The sequence below is a fragment of the Panthera leo genome, chromosome B4 (assembly GCF_018350215.1).
Source record: "Panthera leo isolate Ple1 chromosome B4, P.leo_Ple1_pat1.1, whole genome shotgun sequence".
NCBI lineage: Eukaryota > Metazoa > Chordata > Mammalia > Carnivora > Felidae > Panthera > Panthera leo.
This window is the reverse complement of record NC_056685.1, coordinates 94,784,321-94,799,424: the sequence shown is the minus strand read 5'-3', so window position 1 is coordinate 94,799,424 and position 15,104 is coordinate 94,784,321. Positions and strand designations below refer to the sequence as shown.

Below are 15,104 nucleotides of genomic sequence, written 5' to 3'. Positions count from 1 at the left end.
AACAACAAACATTGACACAAACCAGATGACCAGTGTATAAATTAACAAGTGTGCTATGCACAGTTATTGGTGTTCTAAGGACCTTTCAAAAGACTAAATTTGTCTAATACATTCCTTCTTGTTTTCCTCATTAGACCCCCTCAGCAGAGTGTGTTTAAGACCAAAAAATGTAACTGATTCTTTGAGCACCTACATTAATGCTAATTATATTCGGGTAAGTAAATAAATAAAATTTTCTTTCTGATGAGCATGTCAGCTCACTATTTGGAATTGTTGGGGGATTTTTTTTTTTCCTCAGAGTGGATCAATTTTGATTTAACTTGATTACTAGCAAGTTTATTTGCTTGTTTAGTCATAATCAACATTGGTAGTGGGTCTTTTACATTGAGTCTTCCTTTCCTGTGTGTCTGTGGCTGCAGTGCTGTCTAGGGCCTGCTCTGATGAGAACTGAGCATTATGACCCTCAATACCATGTGCTGTGCTTGACTAGCTGGGAGAACAGTCACGTGACTCGTGCTAGAATCAGTGAAGCCGCGGAAGTGGTGTTGCTTTTGGACTAGTAGAGCCATCTTGTTCCGAACTTGTTCTAAGCTTTCAGTGCAAGGCATGAATTTCAAAGCCAATATTTCTGTCTCTTTACTCAAACTAGGGCTACAGTGGCAAAGAGAAAGCTTTCATCGCCACACAGGGCCCCATGATCAACACCGTGAATGATTTCTGGCAGATGGTTTGGCAGGAAGACAGTCCCGTGATTGTTATGATCACAAAACTCAAAGAAAAAAATGAGGTATGACCTTTCCCCAAGTAGTGAACGTTGTATATTTTCGGTTGCTGTAGAAGAGATATTGTCTAAGGAAAATTGCCATGTACTTAATAACAGATTTAAGATGGAAACTTTAAGGCATTTAAAGACAATTTCACTTCATGCTTCCAAGAAATGGTAATTAGTGTCATTGTATGAATGGCAGGTTTCTTTCAGACAAATCAATATACTTGGCGTACATGTATCTCACATATTCCACATAGCTCTGCAAGGGAATGAGGAGTTATGAATTATCACTGTGGTTTATAGGCAGGGAAATGAAAAAACTACTCATGTCCCAAGTAATTTTTTTTTTAACGTTTATTTATTTTTGAGACAGAGAGAGACTGAGCATGAATGGGGGAGGGTCAGAGAGAGGGAGACACAGAATCCGAAACAGGCTCCAGGCTCTGAGCTGTCAGCACAGAGCCCGACGCGGGGCTCGAACTCACAGACCGAGAGATCATTACCTGAGCCGAAGTTGGCCGCTTAACCGACTGAGCCACCCAGGTGCCCCAAGTCCCAAGTAATTTTTAAGCACTTACTGTGTGACCGATACTATTTTAGTTGTTGGCAATATAAGTATATTAGTAAACAAAGCATACAAAGATACCTGCCATTGGTCGATTTTTAACTTGCTATTGGGGAATCCAGATTAAAAAACAATAAACATAATAAATTCATAAAACTATAGCAATTAGAAGGGATAAATGGTATAGGAGGAAAAGGTAGAATAAGATAGGGAGATTGGGTGGGGCTGAGCTGTAAGAAGGGTCAAAGGGGAAGGTGAGCTTTGAAAAAAAGATTTGAAAGAAGTAACAAAGCCAAGCAACTTTTTTTTTTTTTGTTTAATTTACATCCAAGTTAGTTAGCATATAGTGCAATAATGATTTCAGGAGTAGAATCCAGTAATTCATCCCCTACATATAACACCCAGTGCTCATCCCAACAAGTGTCTTCCTGAATGCCCCTTGCCCATTTAGCCCTTCCCCCTACCCACAACCCCTCCAGCAACCCTCAGTTTGTTCTCTGTATTTAAGAGTCTCTTATGTTGGGGCCCCCCTCCCTGTTTTTATATTATTTTTGTTTCCCGTCCTTTATGTAAATCTGTTTTGTACCTTAAATTCCACATATAAGTAAAGTCATATGATATTTGTCTTTCTCTGACTAACTTCAAAAAGTCAAGCAACTTTTTCAATATCTTTGTAAGAAATCCAAGAAAAGGGTCAAAGTTAAATTCTATTTGCATACTAGCAGTCTTTCCTCAGGGTCTAGCTTGTAGAACACTCATTCTGTACTTTACATCATAAAAAGAGAATTGTGTAATTCCCAAAGGGTACTATCCTAGGTACTGCTTACATTTTAGGGCATCTTATTGGATCATTTATCATCTGGTTTTAGTCAGCGCTTGTGTTTGTTTTCTTGTTAAAATTACTGTGTCAGGGCTTCAACATGACAATAAGAATTTAAGAAAGCTGAGCTTTCCTTTTTACCTTTCTGGTGAGTTCTATCCCATGAGTATACTATATTCTGGCTGCTAATCAAGAAAATCCAGGCTTACACGCAGGAGTTTATGAGTTTTGTAAAGTTCGTTGCCTTCTTTCATTTTTGCTACAATAGATAAAGTATTTTTTTTTTCTGAAAGTTATCCTGGAAAAAAAGTCTATTTGGGGTCTATAGATGAAGTTATGTACTTAATTAACTATATAACTTACTAAAGAAATGTATTTTTATGAATTTTATATGAAAGCCAGAGGTGGCATAATAAAAACAGCCCCTAATATTCTCGGCTGTGTCACCCATATCAATCTATCAACACACTGGGCCGCTGATAATTCCTGCACAGTTGTTTAACATCCATGGCATTTTGCCTTTATTTTACCTAGTAGGAAAATATTTTTCAAGCTTAAAATGTATATTCTCTATATATGCATCTGTATATACATTCCTGCATACATATAAGCCAGATAATGTGAAAAAACTCCCATTACAAAACTAGTCATACTGGTTAAAATTTTAAATAGCATAAAATGTAAAATATAAATTAGCAACATTTCCTCAATCTGAGTAGATTGCATTACTCAGTATTAAAATTAAAAATTCCGTTCTGTTCAGACCCTCCATGATGTAAACATAATACTATAGAGGAAAGTTTGATGTTTTACAGATAAAACAGTAAAATAAAAATAGCATGCATAACAGAGCTTGGGGGAAAGAAAAGTCCCAGCCAGCAAAAAGTGAGTAAAAGGCATAACGCCAGAGAATTATGGGTTACTTGTGCTTTAATGACAATACAAGACCTGGAGACAAAGCCTTGGGCTTGCAGGAGCCAAGAGTTGGAATGGAGACCTTCCATAAAGTGAGCTCCTACAAGAGCTGTGCCTTCAGTGAAAAGGTGAACCACGAAAATAAACCTGCCGACCAAAATAGGACTATACCAGGAAATTAATCTATCTAAATCTGGTCTTCTCATGGGAGAGATAAAAAGGTTCTCTGTAGTATTCAACACTTGAAAACCAGGAAATGCCAAGTATAACAATTAATATAAAAATTAATACTGGATTGATGAATCTCGGTGGCACTCTACAAAGGCAAAAACTTTATGGATGCATACACTCTCGGGATTTATATGACAGAATTTCAACAGAAAAAGCCCAGCCAAACAGAAGCTCACAAGTCAAAATAATGAGACAACACAAGTAAACAAGCAACATAAGGAAAAATCAGAAGAAACAAAAAATAGGTAAAATAGACCCACAAGAAATTATAATAAAAGAAACTATAAATATAGGCTATTTTTTTTTATAATTAAGCACACAAAACATAAAATTAAGAACTTGACAAGGGAACAAGTTACCATCACAAAAGGGTAGGAAGATTTTAAAATAAACCAGAGTCCTAGAAATAAATATTATATAGATATTAAAATTAAAGAAAGCATCATTAGGTTTAATAGGCTAGACATAGCTGAATAAATAATGATTGGATTAAAAAATAGAGCTAAGGAGATTACCTAGAAGATCAAAATGACCAAAGATACAAAAGAGAGATTAAGATATAGGGGCACCTGGGTGGCTCAGTAGGTTAAGAGTTTGACCCTCGATTTCAGCTCAGGTCATGATCTCACAGTTTGTGGGTTCAAGCCCCATGTGGAGCTATGTGCTGAGCATGGAGCCTGAGCATGGAGCCTCCTCTCTCCTGCTTTCTCTGCCTTTCTTCTACTTGTGCTCTCTCTGTCTCTGTCTCTCTCAAAAATAAATAAATAAAATTTAAAAAAAAAGAGTTTAAGACATAGAGGACAGTATGTAAATGCCCAATGTATAGATAATGGATATTTTAGAAGAAGAAAAAAGAGAATATAAGAAAAGAAATAATATTGGAGGAAATATTCCAAAAGTGATGAAAGACATGAGCTCTCAGATTTGAGAAGCACCATAAATCCTAGGCTGGATAAGTAAAAATAATCCCACAACTAGACACATCTATGTAACTAAAAAACACTAAGGGAGATGATTTAACAACAGAGTAAGTAACAAATAGCTTCTCAATAGCAGCAGTAGAAGCCAAAAATCAGTAGAACAATACCTAGCAAGGGATAAAAGAAAATAACGGACAACCCAGAACTCATGCTGGAGTTAACAGCATTTCCTAGATCTGAGTAGAATATTAATCATTAAATTAAAATTAAAAATTCCTTTCTGTCCAGACCCTCCATGATATAAATATAATACTATAGAGGAAACTTTGATGCTTCACAGATCAAAATGATATTGAGAATTCTGGCTTAAAAAGAAATATGCAGTAAACTTCACACTACCAGGAAAATGCTGTTTACCAAAAACGTGCCAACTTCCAATTGTGTTCAGCATCATTGTTTGGAAGAGACAAAAATCATTTCCTCCAGAAAAAAATGAAGGTGGAGTTATCTTTAGAAATTCTCAGTCTTCGTATTTTCATGAACCATTCTACTTTCTAATAAATAAATGAGTAATTGCCAAGCTCTTATTTAATAATCCACTATTCTCATAATACCAAGATGCTGTTTCTCTTCGTACCATTCGTGTCTTCACTGATGTGGCTATTTTAATTTCCTCCAAGAACTTTTCCTTTGCATTCGCAACTTAGCAAACTGACACAAGAGGTAGCTTTCAGCCTATCTCGACTTTTGACATAACTTCCTCACTAAACTTAATCATTAATAGATTTTGATTGAAAGTGAGAGACATAGGACTCTTCCTTTCACTTGAACACCTAGAGGCCACTGTAGGGTTATTACTTGGCCTAATTTCGATATTGTTGTGTCTCAGCCAATAGGGAGGCCCCGGGAGAGGGAGGAGCCAGGGAATGGTCAGTCAGTGGGACTGTCAGAGCACACCTATGGATCAATTAAGTTCATGGTCTTAGGTAGGTGCAGTGGGTGCAACCCCAAAACAATTGCAATAGTAACATCGAAGATCACTGATCACAGATCACCATGACAAATGTAATAATAATGAAAAAGTTTGAATATGTGGGAATTACCAAAACGTGACACAGAAACATGAAGTAAGCCAAAGCTGTTGGGAAAAATTGTGCCTATAGACTTTCGCCAAGCAGGCTTGCCACAGATCTTCAATTTGTGAAAAATGCAGTATCTACAAAGCACAGAAAGCGAAGCTCAGTAAAAAGAGGTATGGCTGCACCAAGAATAAAAAGAAACAAGCAAACTGAGTCTCAGAACCAGGGTGTCTGTCCAAAGAAGGTCAAGGAAGGTAATGTTGAAGGCCAACCTGGCATGTAAACGGTGGAGCTCCTGCTGACCAGTTTTCAGCTTTCCTGGAGGAGCAGAATTAGCTATTATAATATCTAGAGAGGCAGCCTGGCCTAGCACTGCCCATCAATGCTGGGAAGCCTAATTAGCATTTCTTACATGACCAGCAGTCTGACACTCATACTGCCCAAGCAGTTAAGGGTGGCCCACAATTCAAAAGCTGATAGCTCTCAAGCAAAATCACTCACCTGTCCTTTCAAACACGCTTATATTCCAAATATAACTGTACCTTATTTTTATTTTGCTGGGTTTTATTCGATTGTCTTAGCTTGCTTTGCTTCTAACTATAATTAGAATCCCTCCTATTTGACACTATTAGTCAAAGAAGTTACAGTGGAAAAATCATAAAAACAGCAACCAAAACACTCCAATGCTTTGTTTTATCTTAAGACATGTACATTTGTTCACACTAAGTATTTTTCATTTTTTTATAGGACTTGTTTTGTTCTGTTTTGTTAGTGTTGGTCTGAAGCTGGAGTTCTAGATCATATGGCTTATGGAAATCGTGCCCTTTATACATCATCAAACTTGCCCATTTCAGTTTTTTTTTTTAAATGAAAGAGAACACAGAAAAGTTTGTAAAGGATTTATGAATGCAGAATCCTGCGCAGATTCAAACTTTGCACTAATTTTTACAATTGTCACCTGTACCTGATTTGACTGCAGTTTTCTTTACTGAGTCCTTTTTTTTCCCAATGAAAAACTTGTTTAACTTATACAATTATTTCCTATTTTCTTTGCACCTTCATGTTTCACTAATCTATGTAAAATTAAATTATGGGGCTTCAATAATGACTATACCTACCATAAGGAGGTTTGGATGTAAATACACCTTGGTGAACATGTAAAGCTCAGCAGATAGTAAGAGAGGCACTGGGCTTAATAAGAGACTGGCCCAAGAACCATGTGTTGCATGAGCACCAGCCTATTTCACAGAGAGAAGGAAAGCCACTGGTTAATGCCGTGGTAAAGTAGGGTTGGTTGGATGACAGCGGATGTCAGAGATAGAAAGTAAAATTTTTAAAATGATATTTGCTCTGAGAGTTTTAGCTCCCAAGGGAATTTTCTCAGAGCCCCCTACCAAAATACCTGAGCTTCAGTTTCCCCTGCTGTAAGATGATAAATGATAATAATAGTAATATACCTGTTCTACCAAATTCAGATGATTGTGGCAGGGATTAAGTGATATGCTGGTGAAGGTAGTTTTTTTTTTTTTTTTTTAATTTTTTTTTTTAACGTTTATTTATTTTTGAGACAGAGAGAGACAGAGCATGAATGGGGGAGGGTCAGAGAGAGAGGGAGACACAGAATCGGAAGCAGGCTCCAGGCTCTGAGCTGTCAGCACAGAGCCCGACATGGGGCTCGAACTCACGGACTGTGAGATCATGACCTGAGCCGAAGTCGGACGCTTAACCAACCAAGCCACCCAGGCGCCCCGCTTAACATTAAGTTGCTGCACCTGTGTTGGTAATATTTAGTTGGAAAGCCAGGAATGAAAGTAACTACAGTAACTGTAGGCAATCTGACATATCCTATACCTCTCATATGCTAATGAAATCCAAATGAGCCTGACCATCTTCTTTTTACTTATTTAGAGTCACTGTCTTTGTGATGATACATGGTTTTAGCTCAGAGAACAAAATCTTTTTGATTTTAATGCATAGAATTTAAAAAGAAAGTAACTTAAAAATACATTTTTTTCTCCCCAGGCAACTAAATTACTAGCTAGACCTCCTTCCTCTTCATACTCAAATAGCCCTAATGTGGTGGGATTGAGAGGGAGGGTCAAAGAAAAAAAAAAAGATCATAAAAATATAAGAATTTGCATTGCTTTGCCTTGCATTCTACTTTTGCTGTAAACCACTGATTATGAAGAGTTGGTTGATGTCCAGAATCTTTATAGTCAGGGTTCACTAATCACTTGTTTGTACAAGAGACACATGAGCCTCTGAAGACCTCTTTTTCCTCCAAATTATGGATTCTTGGAATCCATAGATAATTTCACTGAAAGGCTCAGCCCAGTTAGCAAAGAATAGTGATAATTTGGGGTTATATTCTGTGAGATAGCGTGCTCTTCTGAATTACCTACAATTAGTGTGGTTTCACAGTATTATCTGTAACAGAGCATTTTCCTTCCTTGCATTTTCTGCCCTTTCACATCATTGTTAGCCCCACAATAAAGAAACCCTAAAAAGCTGTTCACAAAAATAACCCGAACCTGAACTTTTGCTCTTTAAACAACTACATTTGCAGCTCTCCCCCACCTCATATTCAAAAAGTACCCACACTTATCTGGTCTCTTTTTCTCTGTTCTCCTAAAAGGGGGGGTGGGGGGTGGGAATGTATTCCGTGTGTAAAAATAAGCTATTGTATCTCAGAAAGGAGATGGGATGCTAATTAAGGGTTGTTTGAATGAACAAGTCACATTGCATTGTCTACTGGGAGCTGACTGCCAATTGCATTTTTGGTAAAGAGTCAAGAAAAACATTCAAGAGGGCCCCGGCAAGCTTGAGAGAGAAGCAAGCAGCGCTTCCATTTATCAAGTAGGTGCATAAGGCTGTTCAAGTATTGTTAAGAGTCAGGGTGCAGGCTTTGAGCTCCTGTTTTGCAGCTTTTTCCTACGGGTTTCAAGAGCCACCTTCCCAAGGAGGGGGCCTGCTGCTCAGGTCTCATCGTGGACAATGGGGCACGTATACCAGACCGCTGGACCGCTGAATGTCTCTTGCTTTGTTCAATACCTTTTTCAAGATTCTTTGTCACTCTTCTTGGATGCGTCCAGGAGGCATGGGTTTTAAGATACACAATAGCTCGGGTCTTACAGCGAAATAATTGAAGCTTCATTGAAAGAAACCAGGCAAATTGGTTAGTATCATTCTCTTTAACAAACCTGGGAAATTTTAGACATTTGGCACTAGTAAATGAGGAGAGAAATACATTGCTTTATTTTTAAAAGATTTCTTTTCTTAATGTTAACATTGTGTCGGCCAGAGTATGCCTTCAGCCTGATTGCCTGTGGGGCCTGGGTGTGGGGTGGCATGTAAATAGAGGTGAATATGATTTACTTTGTTTGGAAAAGGACCAGAATGTAGAGGATGCAAATGTGTTTTTATTGTCATGGATGAAAGAAACAGTGATTCCACAAGGGCAACTGACTTCCATCCTGGCTCTGGCGTGGAATGGCTACTACTTAGCAAGATAGAATCCCCGAGATGTGTTTCTGATACTTTACATGTCTTTTCCTTTAGTTCTATAAATCTGTGATTCTTTCTTTTGCTGCTCTTTTGAATCTATAAGTTCTTAACTTTTTTCATGTAAGTCCTATGCCTTTGACATAGATGTAAAGAAACAAGTATCCTGAGTACTAAAAGGTCTACCTGACTGAAGGCAACAAGTGAAGAAATTTCTCTATAAATGTGCATGTGTGTTTGCAAGAAAATTATAAGTTCTATTTAAACAGTATTTCTAAAATGAACATTGCTTCTCTGGGCACTTAAAATAAACAGCGGCATTCACACTTTACATTTTTAATCATTGAAATATGTAGTAAAATTCACAGGTTTTTTTTTTTTGCAGATGTTTAAAAGACAAAATAATGAATAATATGAGCCTATATGTATGTTTGAATCTCATTTTGTAGTTTTCTTTTAATAATGTAGCTTGGATATCATAATAATGCAATATTTACTGCTTTATCTAATGCATAATTAAGTGATGATTGAATCAGTTAGATCAAAAACCTAAAAATAGAGCAACCATAATAAGAACAAAGTGTTTTAAATGCTTACTGTATGTCTGGCTTTGTCTGAAGTGCTTTTAATGTATTAAATGATGAGGAAACTGAGGCCAGAGACATTACGTATCTTTCTTACAGATTCTCAGCTAATAATAAGAGGTGAAACCAAAATTTGGACCCAGGTTCTCTGGCTCCAAAGCCTGCACCTTAATTACCATATTATATTGCTGTGGTTGCAATATAATTATTATTACTCATTAAAACCTTCAAAGAGGATTCATCATAAAAAATTTTTTAATAATTTTTTTATGCATTTATTTCAATAGATCCTATATGTGAAAAGATCCTGGAAGATATAGTACCATAAATGTATTAAAAATCCTTATGTCCTCTTTACATACTAGAGAGATCTCATTCTGTGGCATCTGAAACTTTACAAATACTCTTATTAGACACTTGAACTTGAAGCAGGAAAATTTGACTTGGCTCGGTCATTATGAAAGAACATTCCTCTTATGTCGAGTTATCACATGATAAAGTCTAATATTTGGATCTTGATTTCTTAATCCTTAATTTCTCAATTTAGTTCTCAATTTTCATGCGGAGTTTTGGGAAATCTTGCCCTTTTTTGTATGGGATTATTAGCAATAGTGTTTGACAGGCACCTGTAAAAACTGATACTTTCCTTCTAAAATTTTATTGAGATATAATTTGTATACCATAAAAGTCACCTGTTTAAATGTGCAGCTCACTGGTTTTTTGTACATTTCCAGCCTTATAAAATTGATACTTGATTTTTTTTAATTAATTAAACAAAAACTCTTGAGGCGCTTGAATGAAAAGTACCCTAAAACCAGTGAAATCATTAATATCTGTTGTGTTCTTTTTTCCCCTCCTCCAGAAATGTGTGTTATACTGGCCAGAAAAGAGAGGAATTTATGGGAAAGTTGAGGTTCTGGTTATCAATGTAAATGAATGTGATAACTACACCGTTCGAAACCTTGTCTTAAAGGTAAGAAAAAGCTATAACTATCTAAAAAGTAGATGATATGAGAGGATTACATTTCTACTCTGAAATTGTTTACCCCAATAAGTGCTGCAGGTTCAATTTAAAATTTAATAATGTCTGGGCGCCCAGGTGGCGCAGTCCTTTGAGCATCCGACTTCAGTTCAGGTCATGAGCTCACAGCTCCTGGGTTGGAGCCCTGTATCAGGCTCTGTGCTGACAGCTCAGAGCCTGGTGCCTGCTTCGGATTCTGTGTTTCCCTCTCTCTGTCCCTCCCCTGCTTGCGCTGTCTCTCTCTCAAAGAATAAAATAAAATGTTAAAAAAAAAATTTTTTAAAGATTATCTTTAATAATGTCAAAATCAAAGAGAAATTATGATCATTCCCTCATGTATTTCTTTGTTGTCAGTTACTCTTAGTATGTGGAATGACGAAATTAACATAAGTAGGCATTCAAGAAATTCACTAAATCGGATGTTGTGATCTTCTAATCTCTGTAAATAAAACATCCCTGATTTAACACTTTGAATGCCTTTCAAGGCTTGTACTGGAGACTTTACCACGGTTTGGGTGTTTTCTTATTTTTTTTAACCTTTATTCATTTTTGAGAGACAGAGACAGAACACGAGTGGGGGAGGGACAGAGAGAAAGGGAGACACAGAATCCAAAGCAGACTCCAGGCTCTGAGCTGTCAGCACAGAGCCAGTCACAGGGCTTGAACCCACGAACTGTGAGATCATGACCTGAGCCGAAGTCAGACACTTAACTGACTGAGACACCCAGGTGCCTCCCCAACCCCACTTTTTTTTTTCTTTTTTCTTTTCTTTTTTTTTTTTTTTTTTGTCACTTTGGTCTAAGCAGCTTTTAGTAAGGTCTGGAAACTGAAAGAGAAAATCTGTGCTTGTGGGTGGCTGTAGGAGGCAAGGCAAACCTGAAGTGTTGACGAGATCTTCCCAAACTCGGAGTTACGGTAATTTATGGGGACTTTCCCCAGACCAGATTATGTCATAGAAAAGTTATCTTATTTAAATTATGGGCAGCAGATGCTGAGGCACGTTGCCATGGTACTGTTTTTGCTTCTAGAGAACAATCATCTCAAAGATTTCAATCCTATCTAGAGCCTCCCTGATGGTACAGAATCATCACACAGAAAGTATAGAAGCCAAGCTGCACTGAAGGTTTTTTTGTTTTTGTTTTTGTTTTTGTTTTTGTTTTTGTTTTTGTTTATTTACTTATTTTTAGAGAGGGGAGGAAGCGGAGGGGCAGAGAGAGAGGAAGATAGAGAACCCCAAGGAGGCTCTTCACGGTCACCACAGAGCCTGACAAGGGGCTCGATCTCACAACCATGAGATCATAAACTGTGCCAAAATTAAGAGTTGGACACTTAACCAGCTGAGCCACCCAGGCGCCCCTACACTAAGGGTTTTTAGAAGGAAATTCGAGATAGGAATTTCATTGAGTGCCTCCCCTGTGCCAGCTCCCCAGCCGGGCACTGGGTTTTGAGATGATATGCATGGACTCTCACTCACTCTAATCTAGTGACCCTTTCTAGCTCCTTATTACCGGGACTCCTAACTGCTGTTAGAAACTACAACTTGGGATGAATGTAGAAATTCAAATGTAGGGGCCAAATGTAAGGGTAAGTGTTCCTATGAGAGTTAATATGTTTATCATCCCTTGTCAAGAACGTTCAAAGAGCAGGAAACATGGTCCATTCAGATTCCCTCCTGGCTTCCTTTGCATCTACCATTATGTTTATTATAACAAATTACAAACACCTATCTAGCATATGTTTCATACGCATTTTCTATTTTAAATATCTATTTCTCAAGACTGTCAAACTTTGACATCAGCCTATTTGTAGTAAAGTTTTCTCAAGGTGGAAGAGTACTCTTCAGAAATCTCCTAGATCTTTTTTTTCCACCCAGACAGAAGTAAGTTGCCAGCAAGCTGGGAGTGATAGAAGGCATTCAGTATTGTGGTTTGGATGACTTTTAGTTCCACAAGTAAATGAGGCATTTGGTGGCTATTGCTATTTTCAGCAAGGAAGTCACACCCAGCATGTGAAGCATTACTGGTACACCTCATGGCCGGATCACAAGACTCCAGACAGTGCCCAGCCCCTTCTACAGCTCATGCTGGATGTAGAAGAAGACAGACTTGCTGCCACAGGCCGAGGGCCCGTGGTCGTCCACTGCAGGTAAGGGGTAACCGTACTTTCTGCCTAAGCAACTGTCTAGCCTCTGTAAAGTCATCAGACAGATAGAAGTTGGGTTGTGCTTCCTGGTTGTGACTTTATTGGTAAACTAAAGATTTGTTGAAATTGGTTAACTTCTCAATGTTTGAGTTTGGATCAGGACGATACTTTACAGAACTGAAGCAGTATTCCCAGAGCATTTAGGCAAACAATTACACAGTAGAGAAAACACCACTTCTAAATAAATGACTCCGGGAACAGGAGACTTTATTCAGGCCTCTACGTCAAAACGTACATCGATTGCTTTTGTATCGTCGGTCTCATGTACACTAGGAATGACACATTTTTCAAGATTATTAATGGCTTTTTTGTTATTTCAAGATGGCACTGAACCATACATGAGTTGGATCTTGATAGCATTTATTATTATGTCAAACTTGGTGAAAACCAGTCAGCTATTTTTGAAGTTATTTCATAAGAAAAAAAAAAAAACAGATGGAAGCAAATTTATGAAGTGGGAACTGAACAAGTGGTAGTTCACCAAAAGGAGAACAAAGTGTTGTTACCAGAACATGGAGTATTGGGGGGTAGGCCGAGAAAAGCAACAGATGTCTATAGTGGTTCCCTTCCCTAATGTCTAACTTGAAGCTCTCCTCTCATAACTGATACCTCATTCCCCAGACTTTCCTTTTAGTGTGCCCAAACAAAAGCAAATAATTTTAAAGTTATTTCTATAACCAGCCATTTATACTTGGTCAAAATAATTTATGTTGCTTTGTTTAACCTCTTAAGCCTTGCAAGAAAGCTTTTGATGATAATATTAATAAATAAAATTATAATTATTTTATTTTTTTAATGTTTTTATTTATTTTTGAGACAGAGAGAGACAGAGCATGAGCGGGGAAGGGGCAGAGAGAGAGGGAGATACAGAATCTGAAGCAGGCTCCAGGCTCTGAGATGTCAGCACAAAGCCCTATGCGGGGCTCGAACTCACAGATTGTGAGATCATAACCTGAGCTAAAGTCGGATGCTTAACCAACTGAGCCACCCAGGCACCCTGCTAATTAGTTTAAATTATAACTTTAGTCTCCTTCTTTTTTGAGCCTTTATAGTTTAATTAAGAATGAAATTTACTATATATCTATTTATCCAAAGGAGTCATTATCCAGTTTCTAGCATTAGGCCTTACCCTAAACTTCCCTTAGGGGTGAGGAAAGACAGCCTAATTGGTCATATTTTAGGGCTGGAACTGTCCCCCACCCAAAATCATAAAACACTCAGGATATCTAAAATGAACTAGCCATTTCCCCTATAAAACCAGCTCCCCTTCTGATGACTATTTCTAAGAATAAGACCAGCTTTTTTCCAGGCACTCAATATCTAATGTTGACAGTTATCTTTGGCCCTTCTCTCAACTCCAGCCTCAGTATCTAATCAGTCACCAGATTGGCTTTCCCTTCAAAGCTTCTCCCATAATCATCACTTCCTGTCCAACCACCCAGGTTCAGGCCCTAATGACCTCATACATGTATTTTAGAAGTAGTCAACTAATTGCACAAACACACCCCACTTCCCTATGCCCCACCCCCAGCCCAGCCTACTCACCCACTTCTCTTGCATGATGTTCCTAAAACCCTGGGTTTTATTAATCCTGGATCTGTGGATGAACTACAGGGGTCAGTGAACTCTTTGAAATTACTTTAACAAATTGGAGTACATAAAGTTATGTGAGTTTTTCTGGGGAATGAAAGTCCATAGTTTTTATCAAATTCTCAAAAACAAAACAAAACAAAACAAAACACAAAGCATCACTATTTTAGAGGATGAAGTTCAAACTTCTTAGTTTTCCATGTAAGATCATTTATAGGCTCTGATGAAGTTTCGGGGTGATGGTGAGGTGGTCCAGAGCTGATGACCAAGAAAGAATTCTTGAGACATCTGTGGTGCAAAAAGTTGGTTTTATTAAAGCATGGGGACAGGACCCGTGGGCAGAAGAGCTGCGTGAGGTCATGACCGGTAACTCATTACATACTCTTGGTTTGGGAGGGGGTCAGGAATAGAGTAAGTCTCTAAGGTATTTTGGAAGCAAGGTTTCCAGGATCTTGAGGTGCTAGCTGTTGCTAGGGAGACTCCATTTATTACCATTTAGTAAAATCTCAGTCATGAGACTCTTCAGATGTATATTGGGGGCCATAAGCTTAGAGTATGATTGCCAGCATATACCTTGGGGGAGCTGAGAAAAAAGAAGTTTCTAAAGGAATTTTTATGCATTGAAGGAGACTTACAGGATCCTGGGAGATGGGAAAAGGTTAAGCTAAGATTCCCTTTTGCCTCTAGCAAAGTGGCATCATCTGTGGCAGCTGAACTCCTAGAGGGAGGTCACTCTGCTGGTTTCAAGGACTTGTCAATGGGCTATAGACAGTAAAGGAATTTAATTTTTCATTTGCCTTAGTTTCCTACATCACCATGGCAAGCACTTAAACCCCTTTCCTTTTGTTCTTGGGTAGCTAGGAGTGTCCCAGGAATATCACATGCATTCCACCTGGAGTGGGGGAGT

General features: G+C 38.1%; 1 protein-coding gene across 2 annotated transcripts in view; it reads left to right on the top strand.

The window, feature by feature from the left end:
* The window catches only part of PTPRR (protein tyrosine phosphatase receptor type R), a 274,719-nt gene that overhangs the window by 239,589 nt on the left and 20,026 nt on the right, over nucleotides 1-15,104 (top strand). For both annotated transcript variants that reach the window (XM_042947172.1, XM_042947173.1), the window contains 4 exons: nucleotides 135-214; nucleotides 650-787; nucleotides 10,247-10,357; nucleotides 12,393-12,550. In XM_042947172.1, coding sequence (XP_042803106.1) covers nucleotides 135-214; nucleotides 650-787; nucleotides 10,247-10,357; nucleotides 12,393-12,550 — 487 coding nt within the window. The remainder of the gene's footprint in view (nucleotides 1-134; nucleotides 215-649; nucleotides 788-10,246; nucleotides 10,358-12,392; nucleotides 12,551-15,104) is intronic.